Source organism: Urocitellus parryii, chromosome 9 (genome assembly GCF_045843805.1).
Source record: "Urocitellus parryii isolate mUroPar1 chromosome 9, mUroPar1.hap1, whole genome shotgun sequence".
NCBI classification, from domain to species: Eukaryota; Metazoa; Chordata; class Mammalia; order Rodentia; family Sciuridae; genus Urocitellus; species Urocitellus parryii.
In genome coordinates, this window is record NC_135539.1 from 89,802,475 (window position 1) to 89,828,440 (window position 25,966).

Below are 25,966 nucleotides of genomic sequence, written 5' to 3' on the forward strand. Positions count from 1 at the left end.
AACTTAAGCCATGCTTGCTCTATGTTTAGTTTTTACTATTTATAAAATTTGAGAATCTTTTTGACAACATAGAACTTATGATAGCTTATATTAGGATGGAAGTATACTTAAATATTTTAATGTACTTAAGTGGAGATGAGGTGATAAAGCAAGCAGTGTGGCAGAAGAAATTTTATCAGCTACATATCATAAAATGCAGCACAAAGGAAATATGAATTAAAGAAGTAGAGCCATAAGAAACAATAGAAAAACACAAACAAAACATAGCAATTAGTTTTCAAATACTTGGCAATAAATTCATAAACAACCAACCTATGCTTGAAGTGTAGAAACAAGGGCTGGAGTAGGAAGGAAAATGGCTATCTATTCTTTTTGAAACAATGAATTTATGTTCTCTAGCTTCAGCCTATATCAATTAGTGCCACAAACTATGAATATTATTATCAAATCCCCTAACCAGCAGAGATGGAATGGTGAATAGATGGAGGAAAGCAGCAGTAAAGAAAGGATTAGGAAGTGAAAAATATATAAATGTGTATATTTAAATTTATATATATATATTTATATAAAATATATAAATAGATATATATTTATATATATATATATATATATATATATATAAAGTACCGTTAATTTGGGGTCTTGTAGGAGATATTGTGGCAGATGTAAATCAAACAAAATTAAAAAGATAAAATTGCACACCAACTTTTCTTCCACTCTCAACTCAAAACTTAGGGCTCACTTAGATGCTTGTTGACTGACAATAATCATAAATCTTCTAGTCTTTTAACAGCTGGTCTCTTCAGCCACACCCATATATGAGGCTGATTATGAAGTAATAAGACCATGCTTATACAGGATATACAGATAACACTAGTCACCATGTATTCTCAATGGCTTCAGCTCTGAATATGATATGCATAAAGACAAAAATTCCCAAAGCAGTTAAATTCTGGTGAGGAATAAGACATTCTGTAGATATTACACTCAATTATAGATAATTACTACAGCTAATGCTATAATAGTATTTTATGAAATAATTCTCCCAATTAACTAAATTTCTACAGCCTACTTTGACCAACATGTACTTAGTGATTGCCCCATGAATCCATCCTCTTCTACTGAAATGAATTAAGTTTTCACTGGTTTCAACCACAAATAAATGCTACTTTAAAATGTACAAGTACATAAGACATCTCAAAATAAGTAGACAAAAAGAGAAGAAATACTGATCATTTCATTTAGCTTAAAAGAACTAATAACTGGCATACTGTTTTTCTTCAGATTCGTAAGGACTTTGGAGTATATGAGGATATTTAAAGGTTAAACACATGCTTTTAAAAGTACAATGCTAATTCCTATTATTTAAACCAGATAATAATTCCCTATGTAATCCAGACATACAAATCCACCTATGTCACTAACTGGAAAATTAAAATGTCTAAATCATTCCAATGAATTTAGAATCTTAAAATCACTATTTTTCCCCAGGACTTTAATTGGAAGTATATTAACTTTTGAATTTTCCATTTATTAATAAGAAAACAAAACCTGTCTCTTGAATATTTTGGAAAGGCAACAACTAGAAATCTAATTCTTAAAAAGATGAGCCCCCAAACAGAACATGCTCATGTTATTAAAGATCTGGACTCAATTTACCTGAAGGAGAGCCATGAGTTGAGGTCATACTTTTGACCTTGGAGTCTGATAGTCGAGAGATACTGTTAGCTCTAATTCTAGGAGAAAATTTATCTGATGGTACTAATCTGGCTCCACTTCTAATGATGGCTTCTGCAGTGCGTGAAGAGGCACTACTTCTAGATATTGTAGCTTCAGAGTCACTACGAGCTGATAACGAACCTAGCCTTGTTCTACGAGGCTGAGCCAATAAATCAATCCTAGAAATGTTCCTCCTTCCTGTGGGTGGCTTGGATGTAGAACTTGTTGTGGATACTTCAGAAGCAACAGATGCTTTGTCAGCATCAGCAAGTTCACTGTCTGAAGCTTCACCAAGTCGTGCTCTGCGCAAGAGGGAAGTCCTGGTAGGTCGTGGCCTTGGAAGAGTAGTTGACTTACTAGATAACCCAGATGCTACAGGAGAAGTCTTAGATTTTGTTCCTTTACCTCCTTCCAGTTTGGAATGTATATGCTCATCAGTTGAGGTAAGTGGAGTCCTTCCATGAGATTTACAGGAATAAGTTTCCTGATCAGATGACATAATATCAGAGATAGCAGAATGAGGTACACTCGAGGTTTGGTCATCATCTGTTAAATCTACTGAAGGCTGCCTTATTCTTCCACTGGATTGTACAAATTTACGACCCTCTGACCTTGAACCTACATCTGAGGAACGACTTTTTGGTTTTTTTTCTATTTTCTCCCTAGCACCCGAAGATGATGATTTTGTTACATCTTTGGAAGGAGAACTTGTGGAACACCTATCTTTATAGAGGCTAGTGAAACTCTTTCGTTTTTGGGTTGACTTTCTTTCAGTCTCTCCAGTGACCAGACTGATAGTACTAGCTGTATCCACATCAGATTCTGGTGAAATAGAATTGTCTCTATTATAACTGGGAGTATCTGGGCCTTCATCAGTTTTATTATCTTCACGCAATTTAGCTTCTAGAAAAGCCATTACTGCTTCTGTGTCTTTTAAAATAAGGGTTGTGTCCATACTAGAATCAGTATCCAAAGAGTCACTTCTTTCTCGTAGTCTACTTACAGATGTTAATGCTAAAGAAGGAGGAGTAGATGAAGTCTGTTTATTTATATGAGGAATAAGTTCTATAGGTATGTTTGGGCTAGGTTTTTCTATAGTGAAGCTCCCTTGTCGCACTAATGACTTGGAGGATTCTTTCTTGTCTCCTCCCTTTGAAGTCTGAGTTTTTAGAATTTCCTCAGCTTTTCTTCTCTTGCTCTCATTTTGTATTACTCTTTCTCCTTTGCTTGTAGAATGTCCTGGAATTTTGTCTGGAGGTTGGGACTCTTGTTTAGAAGTTTCCTCCCTGCATTTATCTATCTGACCTGAAATATTTTTTGAAGATAATTTAGCAGGTGTCCACTGGGCCTGCTCCTTCTGTTCTTGTTGCTGCTGAATTTTTGCTAATGTCTGCTTTACTAAAGAAGCTTCCTTATCAGGTTCACTCTTTTCCTTCCCAGGAGTAGAGTTGCCTATGTGAGGCAGGATTTTATTATCTCCACCATTTACTGTTCTATTCACTTTATTCAAGGCTCTGTCAGCATCTTGTTTATCTTTCTGGTGTACCCCTGTTGGTGTTTCTTTCTCCTGCAGTTCTGTGTCTTGCTTTTCACCTATTTCTGACCTTTGTGCTATAATCTTTGCTCTAGAGCTCTCAAGAGACTTGTCTTCATTTGGAAGCTGGGGAAGAGTTCGTCTCCTTCTCTCTCCCTGCCCAGCCAAGGAAGCTACAGATCCAGTTCTTCTCAGGGAAATGCCAGATTCACCAATATCTGCCTCTGTAAAATAAAAACCACAATGAAGGAATTAATTAGATTAAAAAATAAAAATCAAAGTGGTATCATATTACATTAGATTTTGAAGTGTAAGTTAAAAAATGGCAAGTATAAATAGATGAACCATCATTGTTACTAAACAGTTTAAAAAGCAAGTATAATTCTAAGCAAATATAATTCTTTATTTATTAATCTAAAATATTTAGATTAATAAGCTGCCTATTTACAGAGATTCAGTAAAGCAATGTATGAGATGAAAATCAAAACCATCAGTTCCTTTATCTCCTTCAACATATTTTTTAATTATCAAAAACTGTACATATACTTACAGTATACAACATAATATTCTGAATATATGCATATATTATAATGTATGCCATCTAAATGGCTAAATTAAGCTAATTTACATATCCATCATCTCACATTAAACTAATTCTTTCTTGTGTAGTAAAAATATTTAGAATCTACTCTCTTAGCAATTTTCCAGTATACATTTTTATTAACCAGACACCATGGTGTGTGTAAGAGTCATCCCTACCTCTGTAGGGCAATTCACTATGGTCATTCTTTCTTTTGTGACTTTCTGTCCTTAAGGTATACTCAAAAAAAGCAGAATCTGGTATGTTACAGAGAATGCCTAATAAATATTGTTTATTTGCTATACATTCAATTACACAGCAGAAAATAACAAGATACTTAGCTTGTAATGTACATATATTATCTACTTGAAAGAATGAAAGCTTAGATTTTCTAAGTACATGGAAAATACTAGCCATATAAGGTTTTATTTTTTAAATCTAAAGCTGATTAAAATAATTTTTTAAATAGTAAGTACAAGAAAAGGACAGGATGTGTCATAAATTTAGAAATGGAGGGATTTTTAAATCATAGTTTTCTGGTATATCAAGACTACACATGAAAATACACAACTGCTTTCTCTTTTTTCAAATAAGTAGAGATCAATGATAAAAATACATACTTTGATGTTTGGGAGAATTTGAGAATACTTAAGGAAAATGTTCATATTAAAAATGGAATGTATTTCTGAGTAAAGGGGTAAGTTTCTCAAAGAAATATAAATCAACATATAAAGCATTCTAATATTTTATGGATATATGGAGTGAAAATAATAGATAAAGCTTCTGGGGTTCTTTTTTTCCTCTTTACAACCCTAAAAGACTAGCATTTAAATTTCATAAAAATATAGTGGTTATGATGGAGACAAATACTTACCAAACTGACCAATTTAAATTTAATCATGCTATAATTAATCATGCTGTATCTTACTTTGTTTATTCTTTCATGTTTACATGTCTTACCTTATTCATGCTAATTAAAGAGCCTAAAATACAATGACTATTTTCTATTTTTGTATTTTTTCTAATGTTTACCACACTATCCTGCTCTTAATACACATTCAATATAGGCTTAACAGGAATATTTTAGGACTTAAGTGAATTTATCACCTTATCTAAATAAATCCACTTAAAACATGATAAAATAGAAATGAGATCATGAAACCTAAGTAACTGGTCTATTATTTTTTAAGAGAAGGATAGAATTTTGCTTTTCACAACTAATACTTAATAATTTTACTGTAGGTTCCTTGGTAAATTTATCTAGTCCTTCTGTCTTTTTTTTCCCCCTAAACAATAACCAGGTTATGTGAACCAATTTGCAAATGACTCTGCTCCCATCAAAGTTTTTTTGGTAATACTACCAATTACTTCTAGTTTCTATGATAAATTTAGTTTTTCTGGTACACTATTATGTAGCTTTCTCAAAATACTTAGCTAAATAATGTTTAAAAAATTCTTAAAATAGATTTTTTAGGATGCCACAAGCCAGAGAAAAAACAAATTTGCACTTCCAAGAAAAACAAAATTACAAATACAGACTAAAAAATACCACATACAGGGGCTGGGATTGTGGCTCAGCAGTAGAGCACTCGCCTAGCACGTGCGAGGCCCTGAGTTTGATCCTTAGCACCACATAAAAATAAATAAAGGTATTATGTCCAACTATAACTAAAAAAAAAAAAAAAAGCCACATCGTCCTTAAGCATAATTTCTTAAAAGATTTTTTTCAACTCTGTGTCTTCATGTTGAATAAATTTTTCATTTTAATTTTTTATATTGTAAATTGGCAAGTTATAATTGTGTATACTTATGATATTTAATGACATTATGACATATAAAATGTGAAATAATGAAATCATCATTTTAAAATATTTATATATGTAATATAGATAAGTTCATACATGTATATGCTTCATCTACAAATTATTATCTTCATTTAGGATTATACTTTAATGACATCTGCATGGTTAATCAAAATAAAATTATATTATTCTAAAACAATATAATTGGCACATCAAGAAGGGTAGCAAGAATTTTTACTTAAAAGTAAAAATACAAACTTTTAAAACCATAATTTGATACCAGAAATTTATAACTAAAAAGAAAATTTCCGTAGAATACAGTTTTAAATTCTAACAGGTATCCATTCATCTATCTTTAGAATTTTAACTTATAAAGGATACAAAATATTAATAAACATTCAATATAAATACTTTAAATAAATACTTTTGCGGCTGGGGTTGTAATTCAGTGGTTGAGTTCTTGTCTAACCATGCATGTATAAGGCCCTGGGCTATATCCCCATCATTATTATTATTTGGAAATTTTCCACTGCTTAAAATACAAGATGCCTAATAAAAATCAGCTTTTTACTTATTAGAGAAATCATATATGCAATACAATCATAGACTATGTGAAATAATTTTAGATTTAATTTACTTCTCACTATATAAATGTTTTTCTTTTTTAAAAAACTGATATGTGACTCACAAAAATAGAACGAGGCAAGGAAAAAGAAAACAAAGAGGAGAAAGAGAAGGAAGGAAGGAAAATACCATTTTCTGAAGGAACAGGTGCAGACAATTCTATTATTCTTTCTTCTTGATCATGTCTTGTATGATTAGCAGCCAAACTAGCCCATTGTGAAACCCAACGTTTGCTTCCAGATGAAGATGTGCCTTCCTGAAAAGAGAAAAACAAGACATTGAGATAATGCAGTCTGGTCAAATTTGATTCTTGAAAAGAAAGAGTTTTATTTAGTCATAGGAACATGCCATACAAAACCATAAACCTTACCTTATTACATTTTCATTTACTAAGTTTTTTCATATATAGAATGAAAGTTCTCTAGGTATTCTCTTTGTGATTTTATTATTTACTGAAAATGCAGTATAATTTTATGTACTTCTTAAATACTAGCAACAGCTTCAAAATAAAGTGTCAGAGCTTGAAATTTACTGGTTGCTAAGATCAGCTTTGATACATATCATAGGTTCATGGATAGATACATGATTAGTCCTGACTCCATTAATGAGAACAGGGAGACCTATTCCCAACTTATTATCTAGGCCTCTAAATGTCTCTAGAATTCAGATTGGTTCTAGGTCTTAGGAAGTATTAAACCTACCAGGTTATGTCCTCAGTGATTTCAAAACCCAAACTTTTGACTTCTCTCTACAAAAATTTATGATTTCCAAAAGAAGCTATAAATTTCAGTCTTTATGAATTAAACTCTGAACCTAGATCTGGCTGTGTTTAGATCTTTCCTTAGGGGAAGTCATTTTTTAAAACTTAAGAGTGAAACAGAACTTAATTTATTATATGGTTCTACAGACTAATGGTCATATGTTGCTAATTCTTAGGAACAGGGCAATTTGAACAATGTGGAAGATCTAAGTGGTATATGAAAAAATATATAAATCAAGACAATACAATGATCTTGACATATCATACATTTGATTCAAATGGGGTATGAATTCTTATTTTTCCATGTGTACAGATTGCAGGATCACATTGGTTATACAGCCACATTTATACATACAGCAATACTAGTGTCTGTTGTATTCTGCTGCCCTTCCTATCCCCCCCTCCCCTCCCCTCCTCTCCCATCACCTCTCTCTCTATTGTCTTGAGCAACCAATAAAAATAAATAAATAAAAATTTTGTATTTGTCAACTGTTTTTCTCTTATTGATCTCATTTAATTTTTATTGTAGTTTAATTTCATGATTTCTAGTTATTTAAACTTGTTGAAGATTGTTTTGTATCTCTGAATGTAGCCTATCTTTGTAAATGTTCCAATGATTATATGAAGCATGTAAATTCTACTGTTGTCACATGAAATGTTCTATAATTCTCTGGTCTATAAAGTTCAATCACATACAGTTGACTAGCAATGCTACCTAGTTCAAGTATGTCCTCATTGATTTTTCTGTCCTCTGCATCTACAATTATGATTTGAGATGCACTGACTCTCCAACTTTGTCAAATTCTCTAATACTTTTTTTGCTCATATTTTTGACACTTGTTGTACACACATATATGTTAAGATTTGTCATGTTTGATTTAATAACTAAACACTTTACCATTTTGAAAAGCCAAATATATATATATATAAATATATATATATATATATATAATGCTTTTTACTAAAAAAAAAAAAAAAATCCAAGCCAAGGCTTCATGTTGAAACTACATAGCAATTAGGGAATGGAAAACTATGACAGAAGTTTATTTTGAACTATTTGAAACATGTTTTATTTAAAGTATCAGATTTACTATATATTTAATGATTAACAAGCTACATACTGATGAAGTTAAAGATTTCATATACTGTATGACTAATTTTAAGAATAGTAGGTTAAAATAGTAGTAGAGAGAATGACATAGATGTAGTGCAATCTACGGATACCAAAGCCTGCTAAACTCTTGAATTTCCTAAGTTTTTGTGGTACATGCCCACATTTCTGAGTACCTAAGGCTAATTGCACTCACTTATGTAGAACCATTCTGGGAAGAGTTCTAATGGCCAAACAGGTGACTCCTACAAAGGCAGAAACATATTGGGACTATATAAATTTTATTTGGCAATGAATAGAGCAGACAGAGAAGAGAGCAGGGAGTCTATTTAAGTTTATGTTCATGAAAATCCTTCCTGGATTAATCAAAATATCAGCATATTGCCTTAAATAATGATAACCTGCTTTTAATAAATAAATCTTATAAATAAAAAACCAGAATAAAAATTCTCCTAAGAAAAACAAAAACAAAAAAATACTAAAATACAGTTATTGTTTTGACAGTTTTCAGGAAATAGCACACCATAAATAAGTAATTTTAACATTGACAAGCAAACATGCAAGTTTATTTACCTGACTATAAAATATTCTACTTCCATTTCATGCAAACATAAATAAAATGTATGCCTTATAATTTTCTTTCATTTTTATTTCATATTTCTTTACTATTCATAGATTATAAATTAGTTCATTTCCTAAGAAATAATATAGCATAATGTATAAAAGAATAAATTAAGAAATCAAAGTTGCTAAAAGTTTAAACTCTGGCTCCACAAAAAAAAAAAAAAAAAAAAAGTAAGACCCTGGCGAAATAAATTTCTTTGTTACTTTAATTTCCTTATTTGTAAAATGGCACATTAAAGGCTCTGTTGAATGTTAGCTCTTATTATCTGAACAAATAATAACTTTAGTACTTTTGATTTATATAGATGTTTTACATTTCTTTTTGAAATACCAAAGTGTAATGAAATTTTGACACCATGGATTTCTCCACCAAGCCATTCTTAATTAATCTCACATTCTAATTACAACTCAGACTGTACTACACTTACTGAAGTATATAAGATATATCCACCAGATAGTACCTTTCATATGTTTTCTGACATGGTGAGTCTTTCAATTACAAACACAAACTTCCTATAAAGTATAAAATGTACATTTCTTATTTTGTCTCAAAACACCAATTAGGGCAATGAACATATAGATTATTAACTGCTTACTGAAATATTTTTTTCCTTTAAAAATATTAATTTAAAATAACAATGATAAAAACTAAGCCAGGCTTAAGGTTTTCATTAGACATGGAAAATGTGTAAAATTTTAGTTTTTGTAAGTTTCACAAGGGGGGTAAATCAATTACTTAAAACTTACAAATGATACAAAGTTATTATATATATATATATATATATATATATATATAATGTATATAAAGAATTAAGTACACAAGAGAGATGTGTACCTCTGAGTTGTGAAATACAGATGTACTCAGTGGTTTTCTTTCTTCCATTACTACTGCAGCAGAACTGAGAGCCCACTCTTTTATCAGATCTTTATGCTTTTCATTGATAATAGGTCTATTATAATCCTGATTGTCATCTACTCCAAATACCTAGAAGAAAAAAAATAATTTTGCAAGTGAAAATCAAAGTCTGAGTACTAGATTAACAAGTGAATTTCATATTAACTGCAGAAGCAAATAAAAATATTCTAAATGAATTTTTACTTCAATTTTTTTTTGTGGTGGGGGTACCAGGGATTGAGTTTAGGGGTACTTGGCCACAGAGCCACATCCCCAGCCCTATTTTGTATTTTTTTTAGAGACAGGGTTTCAGTGAGTTGCTTAGCACCTTGCTTTTGTTGAGGTTAGCTTTGAACTTGTGATCCTCCTGCTTTGGCCTCCCAAACTACTGGGATTACAGGTGTCAACCACCCTACCCAGGTGTATTTCAATTTTAATAACAAGAAGAACTTTTTAAAAGACAGAATAATACCACTGGAGTATAGCTGAAGAAGAAAACAGGCCATTGTGGTTTATGTCAGTGTGACTATTCTTTCTTAATATTTAGCAAGTATTCATATAAAAATCAGAAATATTTAGGATCTTTTTTGGGCGGGGTTACCAGGGATTGAACTCAGGGGCATTTAAACACTGATTCACATCCCCAGCCCTTTATTGTATTTTATTTAGAGACAGGGTCTCACTGAGTTTCTTAGGGCCTTTCTGAATTGCTGAGGCTGGCTTTCAACTTGTAATCCTCCTGCCTCAGCCCCTCAAGATGCTGGGATTACAAGTGTACACCACCTCACCCGGCACATTTACATTTGTTGTTACAACACCTGAATAATTTTGTTAAACATTATAATAATGCAAAGAGTTAGGAAAGATTATCTTTTCAACTTGTTTTCAGCTTGTTTCTGTGCTCTATTATTTTCAAGAAGCATGTTGAAACACGTTTATAAACATGATTCTTTTTGTCTTTTCCTTCCCTATTAAGTGCTTAACATTTACATGATTTAAATCTATAGATATTATTTTCTCTGATGCCAATCACAGATTTTATTGTATGATCTTGGCATAAAGTTTAACATTATTCTCAAACTTTATTTGCCTATCAGTTACTTAAGACCTTTCTGTGAAATGCAGATTCCTGGGCCTATACACACAGATCAGTCTTTTCAATAAGCAGATTGTCAATGGTCAACACTTTTGAAAAGTTATAAATGCAGAAACAAATATTCGTGTGCTTTTTTTTTTTTTTTGGTAGGAACTGATCTTACTCATTTTTGGGCACATGAAAGGCCATGGATATTGCCAAACACATTGAAAAAGTTTTGGTCATATAAACAATCATTTTATTATTAAGTACCCAGTTTATTCCCAATGCTTAATCTTTGTAGGGCTGGGGGTATACTTCAGTTTTAGAATGTTTGTCTAGCATGTGTGAAGCCCCAGGTTCTAACCCCAGCACCTCCAAAGTTATGCATCTGAATCAGCAATTTGTATAAAGGATCTTAGAATATAACTGAAGAGAGCCTTTGTTATCTATACAAATGTGAGAATAACTTAAACTAAAATATTTTCTAGAAAAAAATTAAAAGTCATATAGTACAGCTATCTGATAAATTCTAAAGTTCATATTTAGTAAATAGGTACCAGATTTTCAAATTCACTAAAACTTAGTTTTTACCACTAGATGGCCTTATTACTTAATATTTACTTCAAACACAACCATTTTGTTCTGTTCAAGAATTGTGATTTAATATTCTATTGAACTACTCAATATTTAAATTATCTTTGAGCAAATTGTGTATTATTAACTTTAAATCAATATGAATTTCAATAATATATGGGAGCACAGTGAAAAAATTTCTTCATTTTGCTAAAAATTAGAATTAAATAAGTTTAAAAACATCTGTACAAAAAACCTGAGTATCTGTATGTGCTCTGCTTTTAACATATTTGTAAAGAAAGCAAACTCAAGCCATTCAAGTGAATGATATGTTTTTAAAAATTAAAAATCACTTATCACAAGAATCTTTGAACTTCAAATTTATTGAAGGTTTTTTTTAAATTTTTATAATTACTAGAAGAAAGCTAACTTAAGTTTGGAAGTTGAAAGTAAAATTAATCATGTAAGAGTACTTACATTTTTGTATCTCTTGGCATGTTAATTTAGAAATTACCTTCAGTTATTTTCTGATTTGGTGATATTTAGTTCTAAATCCATACTGAAACTTGATTTCTTTTAACTCATAACCACCAGAATTTTCAAATAAAATGTAATCACTTTTGACACTATTTTGAAATGACAACAAAAGGCACACAAAGAACTAATGCTTTGAAAAAGGGAAGTTCTCCAAGTACTCAGATGATTTTGTATAGATTCCTTTTAAAGTTTAAGAGACAGCTATACATGTGTAAGAAAGTAACAGTTATTTCTTTTCAAAAGAAATGATAGGTCAGGAACTCCTACTGTACAGGGAAAGAAGTCTTCAGAGTTCACACATACTTTGCCGCAGTTTGAAAAACTTATGATAGTAATAACTGACTAGTCCATCTTGAAATATGTATCTATTCACTTCTGTACACTTGTGTACTTCAGGTACACAAACATTCACTTGTGAAAAGTTTCATGTGAAAACAAAGAGAAAATAGTTTATATTGTCTATATACTTTAAAGCTAACATACTTTTCACATTTAAAATAGCACACACAATAGCCCATACCATTTAACCCATATCTAATAATTGGATACAACTGAGAGCTACTCAAAGCAAGGCCAAGTTTGTCAGGTTTCCTTATCTTTCATTCTAGATTCTGTCCCTAGGTGAGTTCATCTACATGTAATGCTTCACTCCATTTACCTACTATATGGACAGCTGCTTACCTGTCATCTTTCCTCCTAAGTGACTCACGGTATTTCAAATGCAATATATTAGCCCCAGGCTCATGATTCTCTTCCCTTTCCTACTCTGACCTAGTTCTCAATAAAAATTCCAAACTTATTAAATATAAAATCTGGGTCTCTTATTCAGCCAAGGGCTTCTCAGGCTAGAAGTATATAGTAGGGAAAAGGATGAGTCTAGATATCTAATATTTATGCTTCCTCTCTATTGGAACTTTGCATCCCATGTTACCAGTCAGTTTCTAATTCTTTTAGGTAGGAACAAAAGGAATGAGGAGTGGGGTACAAGAATAAAAAACTTTTTGGTGGACTAGCTCAAGGCAGAACACATGCCTGGCACATAAAAGGCCCTGGGTTTGATCCCTAGCACTGTAAAACAGAAATTAAAAATAACTCATTTAGGGCTGGGGATATGGCTCAAGCGGTAGCGTGCTCGCCTGGCATGTGCCTGGCACTGGGTTCGATCCTCAGCACCACATACAAATAAAGATGTTGTGTCCGCCGAAAACTAAAAAATAAATATTAAAAAATTCTCTTTCTCTCTCTCTCAAAAAAGAAAAAAAATAACTCATTTATTTTGGAGGTGAGGAATGGCTTTCATGTCCTCCATAGTACCTCCCTCTCCATCCTATCCCAGATCACAGACCATGTTCTCAATCTTTACCTCTGAATATATACAATTATATATAGTATCTCAGTTTGGGATTTCATGTTTGTATATTAGTGGCTATCCTAAACAAATGGGATATTTTAAAGCATTAGAGACAGCTATACACATATTAAGCAACTGTGGTATATGGTACTTACTAACTATAGGCTACAGGCTAGCTATTACTACAAGGGATTTAGATATCTTTATGACTTAGTCCTTATTCTTTTTGTTTGTTTGTTTTTTGGTAACAGAGATGGAAGCCAGGGGTCCTTAACCACTGAGCCACATCCCCTGCACCTTTTATAAAATTTTTAATTTTGAGACAGGGTCTCACTAAGTTATTTAGGGCCTCAGTAAGTTGCTGAGGGTGACTTCAAACTTGTGATCCTCCTGCTTCAGCCTTTAGCCATTGGGATTACAGGCATGTGCCACCATGCCTAGCACTGAGTCCTTACTCTTAAGGACAGGTCTAATGTACAAGCCTATGAATAAACAATGAAATTCACATGAAGGAACCATGCAACTCTATATTTAAATCCAACTTTCTATAAAACCAGACTATATTTTAGATTTAGTTTTAAATTTAAAGAAACTAAACATTCTGGAGATGATAAAAGCATGTACAATACAAACCAAGCCTATGAAAAGTTTCACCTTGATTTTTTTCACTATTATATTATCATCCTCATTGCCATTGTCATTTAAAAGTTCAAGCCATACAGAAAAAGTCCAAAATTTCTAATTCTAAAATTAGAACAGTGGAGAGAAGAAATGTTGCATATCAGATCTTTCAAATGGTGAATACTCATTCATATTATTATATTCAATAACATGAGATATAGGCATCTTGCTTATTGTGACAGGAAGTAGAGACCATGGAAAAGAGACAGACTTATGTACATAAAAATGATAATACAATATAGACCAAAATGATAACTTAATAGCCATAGTCCCTTATGTATTAGATTAAAATCTCAAATATCAGTTAGAATTCCAAATTCACCTTCCCTTAGAAATGAAAAGGATAATGATAAAAAAAAAAGTCAAGCTTTTTTAGGCTTACTCTGAAATAATAACTGAGGCATCAAAGTAAAAAATTACTTAGGTTTTAATTGACATGACATCTATCACCTCAAGGAGGAAGTACCTCCTGGGTTAAGAAAGCAGGGTATCTATCAGTTCAAATCAATATAAAGGTTCTTACATCCTACAAAAATCACCTGACATATAACTACAGAATAACAATGTGCAATTCTAGCTTCTGGTGTCAAAGAACTCCATCAAGATGATTTAAGAGAGGAGTTTTAAAAAATTGTAAATACTATTAAATCTATTTCACTTATAAAGAAAAAAAATCCCTTAAATTCAATAGAATAAAACATTTTGAATGTTTAACACTGATTTTATATTTGTAATCAAAATTAAATTTAAAATTCAGAAAAAAAGTGTTAGAAGAGCCCAGAAAGAGGTTAGGAAAGATGTTTATCATGGATCCCCTGGTTCTGACTTGGGTCTAATTTAATTTGTTACCCCAGGATCCAGATTCTCAGCACTGACTTCCTTAATTCACTGCCATAGATATTCTTTATGTTGTGTTTCTGATCTTGTAATAGTTCTTCTTGTTCTGGATTCTTTCCTACCACCTGTTATCTCAGAACCAGCACTGTCCAGATTCCATGAGGAAAGAGAAAGCATGCTATCAATAGGCTTTTAGGGGGAGATATGCTGATACAATGAACAGTTAATAAGTCAGGCCAGGAAAAGTATGGGACAAAGTTGATTGTGGTATAAAATTTAAGGAGAAACACTTTAAACGCACAAAGCCTCACTATCTATGACTAATATTTTTTCTTGATCAATGTTTAACTTTCTGTTCTCACTTTTAAGTTTTTCCTTATTTAGCTTAAAAGTAGTAGCCCTGGCCAGCATGGTGGTGCATGCCTGTGATCCCAGAGGCTTGGGAGGGTGAGTAGGAAGATCAAAAGTTCAAGGCTAGCCTCAGCAACATAGTGAGGCCCTAAGCAACTTAGTGAGACCCTGTCTCAAATTAAAATGTAAAAACAAACAAACAAAAAAAGGTAGGTCTGGGGATGTGGATCAGTGGTTAAGCACCTCTGGGCTCAATCCCCAGTACCAAAAATAAAAAATAAAAAAGTAGCCTGACAAGATTTTCCTCTTCCCTTAGTATTATCTGTTTTGAATGGAAGAGAAAGAAGAAACTGGTACTGTGATGGGTTCTTTGGAAGGTAGAGAAGAGGCAGGAGTAAATGGGGGAGAATATCATTACTGTGAGAGATGAGTTTTTTTAATTCAGGTAGGCAACAGCATTTATAGTGCATTTTCATGTAAACATAGATGCAAAATTTAAGAGGTCTTTATAAATATGAGGCATGTGTCACCCTCATAAACAGTGAATTTCAGGATGTGCAAAAATATAAGGACATCATTAACAGACACAACCCAAAAATACAAAACAAACTGTTGTACTCTCCTAACTTGGGGGTTGGGGAAAAGGAGAGAACCAATACCAAAACAGAATAACAAGAATAGGGCATTTTGGCCTGGTCATTTCTTTTAAAGAGATACTATTTTAATTATACATAATTTCTTCTTCTAAGGTAAGATACAAATGACTTTTCTGATCATCTTTAATCCCAGGTAAACAATGTATTTGTGGAAGAACTGAAAAGGTGTTTCACTGCTTACTATACTTAACATCAGTACAGTACTGCTTACTTCTTTTCCACTCTGCTTTGATTCCCAGATGACATTTCCTTTTGGTTTTCTCTTACTCCTGTCTGATCCTCTTCAGTTTTCTTTTGTTCACTCTAATACTATGTCCACCAATGTTGGTATTGCCAAGAATTTCACACTTTGTCCCATTACTCTATCTAGCTTCACTGGTAGTTTCATCTCTTAGTTCTGCATAACTCCCCTCTATTCTCTAATATTCCCAAATATGTATTTTTAGCTCAGTCTTCTTATGTAAGGTTATGACAGTCATAACTGACTGACTGCTGGACAGGACAACAGCTTTTAAATTGCCTTTTCAATTTTGAAGCCCATTTTATTTTTTATTGAGAAAAGGTCTGGCTACCCTTGAACTTGCCATCCTCCTGCCTCAACCTCTCAAGTACCTGGGATGACAGGCATAGGCCACCATGTCTGGCTTTAATTCACTTTTCTATCCCTCTATGCATTCATTCTTGAAAGAAAGAACTCAGTTTTTTTCTATTTGCATCACCATCCCTAACGCAAAACCTCGCACATTATCAATGAAATAAACCATTTCACAAATGATGGAATGAAATAGGAAAAAGACCATATGAAAGTTTTCAGGACCATTCAAATTTAGATGGACAGCAGCAGATGGCCCCAACTCCTGTTCCACACACCAAAATTTCAAAAAGGAGAAAACAGATGACAGTTCATCCAAGCAATCTGATATGTTGCCCATATCTACTCCAGTCATCCCAAAGCACTTCTTATGCTGTCAAGTTTGCTATTCTTGGCCTTTGTTTTCTCCACACCCACAGGTTATTTCTCCAGACATCTGATTCCTGGTTCTGGGCTTTTTTGTTTCCCCCAGAGCCTTACTTTAATTAGCCTAGATTTGGTTTTCAGCTTTGATCATAAATAATGAAATCTCAGTTCTTTTATTACTTTGGTAGTCACAAGATAATGCAGTGATCCTTGTTTTCCTTTCAGTATAGTCCCAGATTTTTTTCAAGAATAAGTAAATTATTTGTCCAGTCACATAATATCATTACTTCATTAAATGAATCCTATTTTATAATTGTAGATTTCTCTATCAGTAGTGTGACCATTTCTCTTGTTAACAACCACAATAATATTGCTTACAATAACAACTATTCCAAAGGCAAATGGGTCTCCAAATGTTTGGAGTTGTGCATTCCCACAGTAAAATATTTTGACATGATACTCTTTGATAAATATTATGTTTAGAAACTATATATGTCTGTCAATATATTAATAGATTCTATACACTGGAGAAAACAGTTCAAAGTAGAAAAATTATACAAAACAGTGAGCATAAGTCTTAATATTTTTCCTGCATCCCATAGGGCTAGGTATCTTGCCCACTCCCTCAGATACCATTCTGGAAATTCGTTATCTAAACTAGTGCATCTCAACTGTTAATGTGCATATGAATTATTGGGCAGTCTTGTTTTTAGTACAGATTCTAATTTAGTATGTCTGGGGGTTGGTTTCCTAAGTGATATTAATGTTGCTCATTTAAGAAGCACTCAACTTTTGAGTAACAATAATTTTTAAAAGAAATAAATGTTTAGAGAAACTTATGCTGTTACTTTCCAGGCGGTAAAACAAACAGCTAATTTGAAAGCTGACTTTCTATTACCATGGGCATAATTAAGAAAAACTATTTTTTAAGCCAAATAATAATCATTATACACATTAATCAGTATCATCAAGAAAATTTATATAATCATCATGACTAGGCATAATCTAGCTAAACTGAACATAATACAAAAAAAACTTGATTTTGTTTTCATACACTGCTTTTCTATCATCAAAGACAGCAGTGAACAGAAAAAAAAATAAGGACATATTAATTAAAACATGTATTTTCATGTGCTTCCAACATGAAATTAGTAGAAAGGAAACCTGTAGTTAACACATTTATGTTAACAATTCTAAAACTCTGTTTAGTTGTGACATAAATAAATGCAAAGTGAGTATGTCTAAAGTGTACTATTTTTAAAGCCTACTTTAAATTTACATAGCCTTAAAAGGTCCAAACAGTTTAAATGTTCAGGACCATACATATGAAACTCAGGCAAATTCAGAATAATTAAGAAAGCAATTTGGTCTTATTATTAGTCTCACAGCTCCCTAACAAAACCCTGAAGTTCCAATAACACTGACTGCATGAGAACATTTCAGTGTTGACTCTCCAATAATTTCCAACAGTTAAATACACCACACAACTAACATTATACTCAAATTTCAGTTATTTACCTTGTCAATCATTTTTCTTGCTTCCACTTCCTCACTGTTGGGATTCTCTAACTCAATGGTATATGTACCCTTGTCACTTTGGTCATCATCATTATCCTTTTCAGAAGTAGCAGAAGTAGCTTGATTTTTTAACATTTTATCCATCTCCTGGCTTGGTCTGTGCCCAAGACTCCCTGAACTTCTTAATAATGCAGTTTGTAGGAAGGGTATTGACACCGATGGCTCCTCTGATTTCTGTTTTAACAATTTCCCATGTGGAACACCATGCCCCCCTCTGTGATGCGCAGAGCTAGTCTGTAAAGACAAAGAAACCACTTTGGCATCTGCTATTGGAGATTTTGTTTTTTCAAGTTTTGTATGTAGTGTAGAGTAAGTAGTTTCCTGACACAAGACTCCTATACTTTGAGTAAAAGAATATGACCCTCTTTTTCTGGGATGGTCTTCATTAAAGAATGCAATTATAAAAGAAGTTTAACTTACAACAGCCTGGTCTTGATGCTTTTCAGGAGCCTGCACCTTCTGTAGCTTTTTCTGTTCTGAATGGTGGCGCCTTAAGTGTTCCTCAAGAGTTGCACGTTTGCTACAGCGCCTATGAGCCCCAGCATTCTCTGAGTCACTTTGTGTACCATCATCATGTTTATTTCCTACACAGAAAAAGAGAAATCACATAATAGAGAAGAAAATAATCCCATGTAGAAAGTTAGAAGTGTATACAAAAGTGCTATTTGTTTTGACCCCTCCCCTCCCCTTTCATCCAAAGTCATATGTTCTTTTCAGTAACAGGCTCTGCAAACTTCCCTCAATTGCAATGGTTATATTCAAATTTTATCAACCAACAATGGGGGCCTTTATAAACAACTGAATAGGACTGCTTTTCTTTCTCTAAATCTCAACTTTATAATGATTAATTGATGCCTTAGTAGATAAACGATACTATCATCTGTCATAGTTTGTATTCGTAATGTCAATAAATATTAATTTTGCCTTCAAATATTAACAATTTTAACAATAAAAATGACTTTTGCGTTTGAGAGGTAGAAAGATAAGAAAAACAATGACACCGCTAAAATGATTATGCAGAAAAGAAAATACAAATACCATAAAAATGTGATGTGATGATCAATATTTTCCAAGTTCAGTATGCCTTTCCTTTTTAATAAAGATTCAAATCTGTAATTCCCCCTAATTTTTCCTATAAATTTTTCCTGTGTTGTTCTAATTATGAGAATATTTGAAAATTGCATTTGTGCTCTAAACTCTGGTACCTTAACAAGTTAAATAAAGTATTCTATCAAAGAAAAGAATAGTCTATCAAATCCTTAAATAAATCTAAGCTCCTTTGGACAAATACTCAAGGGATAATAACTATATTACAATAGTATGAAATTATTAGGAAGTCTAGAGCTATTCTATACATATTTCAGAAATATGTATAGAATATTATACATATGTAAATGGACTTAAATGAAAATGTATTTGGAAGCTATAAATCAATCTAGTACACTGTAATGCATTTTGATATATTCCAATGCTTCCAGGACAAAATCTGATTTTTAAGTTTGTCTGGGTAACAAACTTTAATTTGAACACAAGCTGAATAATGTGTTACTGAACAAAATAATGATGAAAAATGAAAGACTGGAGGGGTGGGAAGCAGAAGACATGGCTAATGAAATAGTTAAGTTTTAATGCCCATGAATAAATTTAGATGTCACCAATTAGTGGTAATAATTTAACTTAAGAGGACAAGTTTTAAAATGGAATACATAAAAGGAATGAGAAAACTGAAAAGAAAGAATGGCAGTACATGCAGAAAAGGGCGATGTTTTGGAAAAGTGATAGGCAAGGGAAAGAAAGGAAATGAATAAAATTAAAAAATGGGGGTTTGGGGAGTATTTCCACTAAAGAGATAGTAATTAATATTATAAAATAAGATTTGACAAACAAATCTTAAATTCTTTCTTCAAATTATTAACCATTCAAAATGAAACCTAAAAAGAAAAAAAATAACTGAATTAATGGAATCTCTGCCTCAGATAATGAATCCAGAGGTCATGGATAGCAGGTGGAACAGAAAACCCAAATAAAACCACTAGTTCAAATACAAAATTCATTAAAAACATTACATACATTTCAAACCTATTTCAATATTATATTGGATACACTGAAAAGGAACATAGTTTATAAGAGCTGAAAATAATAAAACTTCAATATTTCTTGTATAAAAATGAATAACCTTTAACAAATGTGTATAAAAGTATTTTAATGAAAATATAATTTTATAGACTTTAATTCTTATTTCAATATATAAAATTCGGAACCCAGTAGTATAAGGCCCTTTCAAATATCTTTCTCGTATAGCTTAAGAATAGCCATTTTCTTTTGTTGGAAAATTATTATTCATTCTTTTATTTCTCAGTGTTATACAAGGCATCTGATCAGAGATCCAATCTTCTGTTTTTTACTTAAAAAGATCCCTAGCAAACTCTCTTCACCAGTATTTTTTTTCCCTCCCTCTGCTTGTCATTAATGATGCCTAAAGACACTGAAATTTTAAAATACTTCTTAGGATAGGTCATCTGTACCTCACCACTATAGCCAAAGAAGGTGCAACTCTCCTAAAGGGTGAAAGTGTATGGGCTTTGTGAACATTATTTTCCTCACTGTCCCAAAGCGCGTGCACTTTACTCTTGTAGGAGCAAGATATTTTTGTTTTGTTTTGCCTACTTTGAATTTTTGGACTAATATGAGTAGTTGCTGAAAGTCTAATTTTTGAAAAATTGTTACAGACTGTTATATATTTGCATTTATTTAGAGTCTTAATGTATCATCTTGATATCCTAAACTGTATAAAACTATTGTCCAATGAAGCAGTTCAGACTTCTGTATAGAGTCAAATGCCATTTGTAAGTTAAGTTTGAAGAAATAAAATGGGTCTATCTTGGATCAAAAATGAGTTAGACTTGAAAAAAAAACATGTTTTTTGATGACTTGCAAAATGGCATAAAGTCAAATCCAAAAGGTTTCCCAGCGGTGGCACCTTATTGGAATATATGTCTACCTATTTGATTGTCTAATTCCTTAATTAATTCCTTAGATATTTTAGTTTAAAAATATCTAATGATTAATGTGGTGATACAGATAACGCAGTCCTTAATAACTCTATTTGGAATTAGGCTCACAAAAGTCTTATTCAAAAATCACAGAATGTTTTCAAATAATGGCTTAAAAACTTGGGAGTACAACAGAGTAGAGGAAGAAGAAGAGAGAAATGGAAGTGAGAGGGAAAAGAGAGATACTAAGGAGTGAAATTGACCAAATTTTGTTGTGTGCATGCTCAAATATGTAACAAATCACACGATTATATACAACTATAAGGTACTAATCAAAAAACATCTAACAGAAAAGTTATAATGACTTTACAAAGTTACAAAAGGATTTAACAAAGATAGTTTTAAATGGTACCCTTTTATTAATTTAGCTCATACTGTATATTTGATAAGAATGATTTTTTAAAAACAATAAATTTTCAAGTCTCGTACTACCTCTTATAGTAGAGTATCAGTATTACTTATCCAATTAATATAAATCATCAGCTTACAAATGTATGGCTTTTATTTATAAGATTTAACCTATACATGCATACACAGGTCTCAATTATGTATAATAAAGTCTATACGAATTAAAGATTATAATCACATCTCAAAAGTACATATGCCAGGTAACCACTGATGACTACAGTGCTATAATAGGCACAAAGAATTAATCACATTATCTCACTGTCCTGAAATGTCTTAGAAGCAAATCCAAAATAAGAGTGAGAGTACAATTTCTTCATTACTAGACCTCTTACAGTAGGATATCAGGACACAAAGTAGGCATTAAGCCAGGGTCAGTCTTGCCATGGAGAATGAATTCATTCATTGTTTATTTGAATTACTCTGTACCTATCATATGCTTAAGTCCCATATAAAGTGTTAAACGATACAAGTAAAGTAATATATGATCTCTGACCTCAAAGAGCCATTTTTAAAAACTCATTGACTCCTAATATACAAAAGAATGGCCATTAATAAACAATCAATTAATTCAAAATCATTCCTTTATATATACCTTATTTAAATAAATATGTGAAAGTAATACAAATCTGTATTCAATTAGTTCTTTTAAAAAAGGAACTGGCAAAATCAATAGGGAAAAATTATCAGCTGATACCATTAGTGTTTAATTATAAAGTTTTGAATATGAACATTCAACTACAATTCTCATAAAGTTTAAATACTGAAAAAAAATTAAAATTAGATTAATAAGTATCCAGTAAATATTTGTAAACTCAAGTGTTTCTTAAGTAACCACTAACAATTTGAAGTACTCCATCAACAATGTGATTATATTATCCAAGTAGAACTCTTAGCCCATACCTAATGGCTTAAAATTTCTTTCAAAATCTAGATATTGATATTTAGAAGCATCATAAGAGAATAAAACTGGATATATCTTTTCCTTAAACAGAAGAAGTGATGGGAATTGTCTTTTAGGAAATTCCACCGATACACTAAATTAATTTGATATTTCCATGGGGGGGCATTTAATGGCATATATAAAATTTTACAATATGGCTTTGGGAAGAAATGAAGAAAGACTATTGTGAATAAAAGTTGGACATGAGCAGTGTGGTTTGCTTTTGAGCTTTAAAGTTAAACATAAAGTTTGAAAAAGCGGATGTCTTCTACTATATATTTACTTACTAGTAGTTTGCTAACTATGAAAACTGAATTTTCTTAATTATACAATAGGAAGGTCTGAAATGATCATTCACTTTACCTTTCAACCTTTTCAAGTACACTGGAACATCGCTTTTTATACTTTTGGAATCCTCTTCTGTTCTTTCCCATACCATTTGAGGAGGGTTGTTTTGTGCTAGCCAGTCAGCTACTTTGTTTTCTGGAGCCATCATTCCTGTTTGAATTCCTGGCAAGTCTTGGGTTCCAGGAGATGACTTCTTTGACTTGTGGCGCTGATCAGAAGTAAATTTTGTCACATGGTCTCTAATAGTTACCTTCCCTGGGGTACTGTCATCAAATTCAATGGTAAATGAAGCATGCCCTGCACCTGTTGTATGGGAACTTGGTGTGTCTTTTGTTGGGATTTCATGAATAGTGCTCTCTGTTATTTGTGAAGGTTGCTGGAATTCTTTTGTAGGGATTTCAAAATAACTTGGTTCCCTACAGAAAGGAAAAAGTACATCTTCATTTGCAGCTGCAGACTGTTCCTCAACTTGCTTGGCATCTATGCTGCACCCTAATGAGAAAAATAAGAGAGAATTCAAAATATTTGGGGGTTTCTAGCATTTGAAGGAGACTGATAATGACCAGTGCATTATTTTGTAAGGATCAGAACGTAGATCATGGTCTGGATGAAAAACAATGGCATTCTATCATCGGCAAAAAATGTAACAGAGAAGAAACAACTTGATTATAAACATGCCATTTAACTAATAAGAGATGCAAGATAAGTAGTAGTAATAGCAAAGGATAGTGAAGCAGTGAAGAAGTGAACCTTTCATGGCTAGGTCCATAATTTTTCCAACTTGGATCTAGAAATTATCAAGGTACAAAAGAAGTGAAATCAAATGGGGCTGGAGATTCAAGTTCTAAAGAAGAATAAATAAATAAATATTAATATATATATATGAAGAGCATGGATTTCCTTATCAAGTCAGCAGGACGAGATGTCTTAAACATCTTTAAATAAATGTAGAGCTCCAATGGAAAACAGATACTCAAATGAGGATATAAAGTAAATATGTAAGTCATGTTTTAGAAGTAATGATTCCACTTACCATCATTTACCATTACATTTAGAGATATGAATTTTAGAATGACAGAAATATTACTGATGCGTGATTCCTGGAAGAAGATAGACAATCTTATAAAGACAAAAAGAGTAAAGATAAAACATGTGGTTTGCACAACAGCATAGCAATCCAAGCAGCAATATGAAAGAAAAAAGAAAAAATAGAAAATTCAGTTGCCTGCCAGTAATCGAGAAGAAAATTAGTTTACATTTCTATATAGTTGAGTATGTACAAGTGTTAAAAATATTTGAAGGAAAGCTGAATTATAAGCCTCAGATTATTAACAAGATGGCAAGCAGAAGGAACAACCAACCCTGGAACACTTTCACTTTTCTTTTGTTGTCTCAGAAACTAATATAAAGGTATGAAAAGAGATGATTTATAATAAAATACATAAAGGTATATAAATGAAAATGACAGCTAAAATGCTTATTTTAAGTACATATTTTAAGTATTTATTAGAGAAAGCAAATGCAAAAGAAAAAGCTTGACTAAACTGCCCTGTTGTTGAGATGGTCTATTACCAAGCAAGTTCAAATGAAATATGTTTCTCTGCTCAAAAATCCATTCTGGTTTTAAACAGACTGATAGAAAAATTGTGTACAGAAAATTTATTAGACAGAAAAGGCAATACAAGGAAATTATGTTGTTTCTAACCCTTAAATTAAGTGAATTTTAAAATACATGTTAAATTTTAATTCATCAGGTGTTAAATAATTGACTTCTTAACAGTACTCTGAATAAGAAATAATCATAAAAACATATGCTTTTAGGTTACAAAAGAATGGGACATTAACATCTCCATGTGCTAATGTGTGGGAAAGAAAACATAAAGCTCCAATTCCAAAATGGTAGTAGTAGTAAGCTGCTCACACACACACACACACACACACACACACACACACACACGGCTAAAAAGAAGGCAAAAGAATTATCTAAGAATAATAATTTTCAATGTAAAATTATCTTTTACTAAAACTACTCAATTTTGCTCACTACTGAAAATGAAAGGATGATACTGAGGAAAACCCTTTATCAGAGCAAGGGACAATCAAGAGCAGATAAATGGCCTCAAAAACATTGTATTCCAGTACCACTCAGTATATACTGGGAAGCTTTACATATTTCAAAGGCTTCTGAGGACATCATTGTAAGATATCATAATTCAACAACTGATACAAATAACGATGATTCTGAGTTAAGAGAAAAAATTTACACCATACTCAGACTTCTTTGCTCAAGTAGTGATAGGGGTAATGCATTTAACAGTAACTTAGGAAATGGTTAAAATTTTAAAAACTGTCTGTTGTAAAAGTGAAGTTTGATCACCTGGAAAATTCATTATATGTAGTCAGATTCCTTTTCCTGAAGATGAAAAAAACAAATGAAATGTGTGGTCGTATTAAAAATGCCTAATAGCAAAATTAATAGGGCTTACAAATTAAGATAGGAAAAAAAACCAGCTTTCTTCTTTTAGAATACTGACAACATAGTTTGGAATTTATGAATTTAACATTCATTTATCTTTTAAAAGTCATTTTTGTTATATCAAATTAAACTATATACTAATTATTTGTTTATATCAATATTTTAGTAATCTCAACTACTAGGTTTTAAAAAATTATATAACAACTGACTATGTTAGAATTAATTCTGTATATCTAAATCAGAAAAGCAACTGGTGATAACTTGCTTATGCTCTGAGGGTATTTTATAACTGTGTGATCTATCAGGGATACTTATAATGCATTCTTCTGTACTAAACTAATACTCAACTAATTTTAAATCACAGACTATAATTATCATGGCTCATTCTGCTTTAGACATCTACCCAACCTAGCCTAGTGAAGTATTTCAAATTATGATTTCTGTGAAACTCCTTTTGCTAAAAAGAAGTTACAACTTAAAAGCCTCCAAATT

The 25,966-nt window shown here is 32.0% G+C and overlaps 1 protein-coding gene across 1 annotated transcript in view; it reads right to left on the bottom strand.

Moving 5' to 3' along the window:
- Cep170 (centrosomal protein 170) overlaps positions 1-25,966 on the bottom strand; it is a 118,036-nt gene that overhangs the window by 38,304 nt on the left and 53,766 nt on the right. Inside the window, exons 8-13 of the mRNA XM_026390736.2 lie at positions 23,014-23,490; positions 18,670-18,833; positions 18,190-18,483; positions 9,590-9,739; positions 6,389-6,515; positions 1,660-3,477 (exon numbers count right to left, since the gene is read on the bottom strand). Of these exons, the coding sequence (XP_026246521.2) occupies positions 1,660-3,477; positions 6,389-6,515; positions 9,590-9,739; positions 18,190-18,483; positions 18,670-18,833; positions 23,014-23,490 (3,030 nt within the window). The remainder of the gene's footprint in view (positions 1-1,659; positions 3,478-6,388; positions 6,516-9,589; positions 9,740-18,189; positions 18,484-18,669; positions 18,834-23,013; positions 23,491-25,966) is intronic.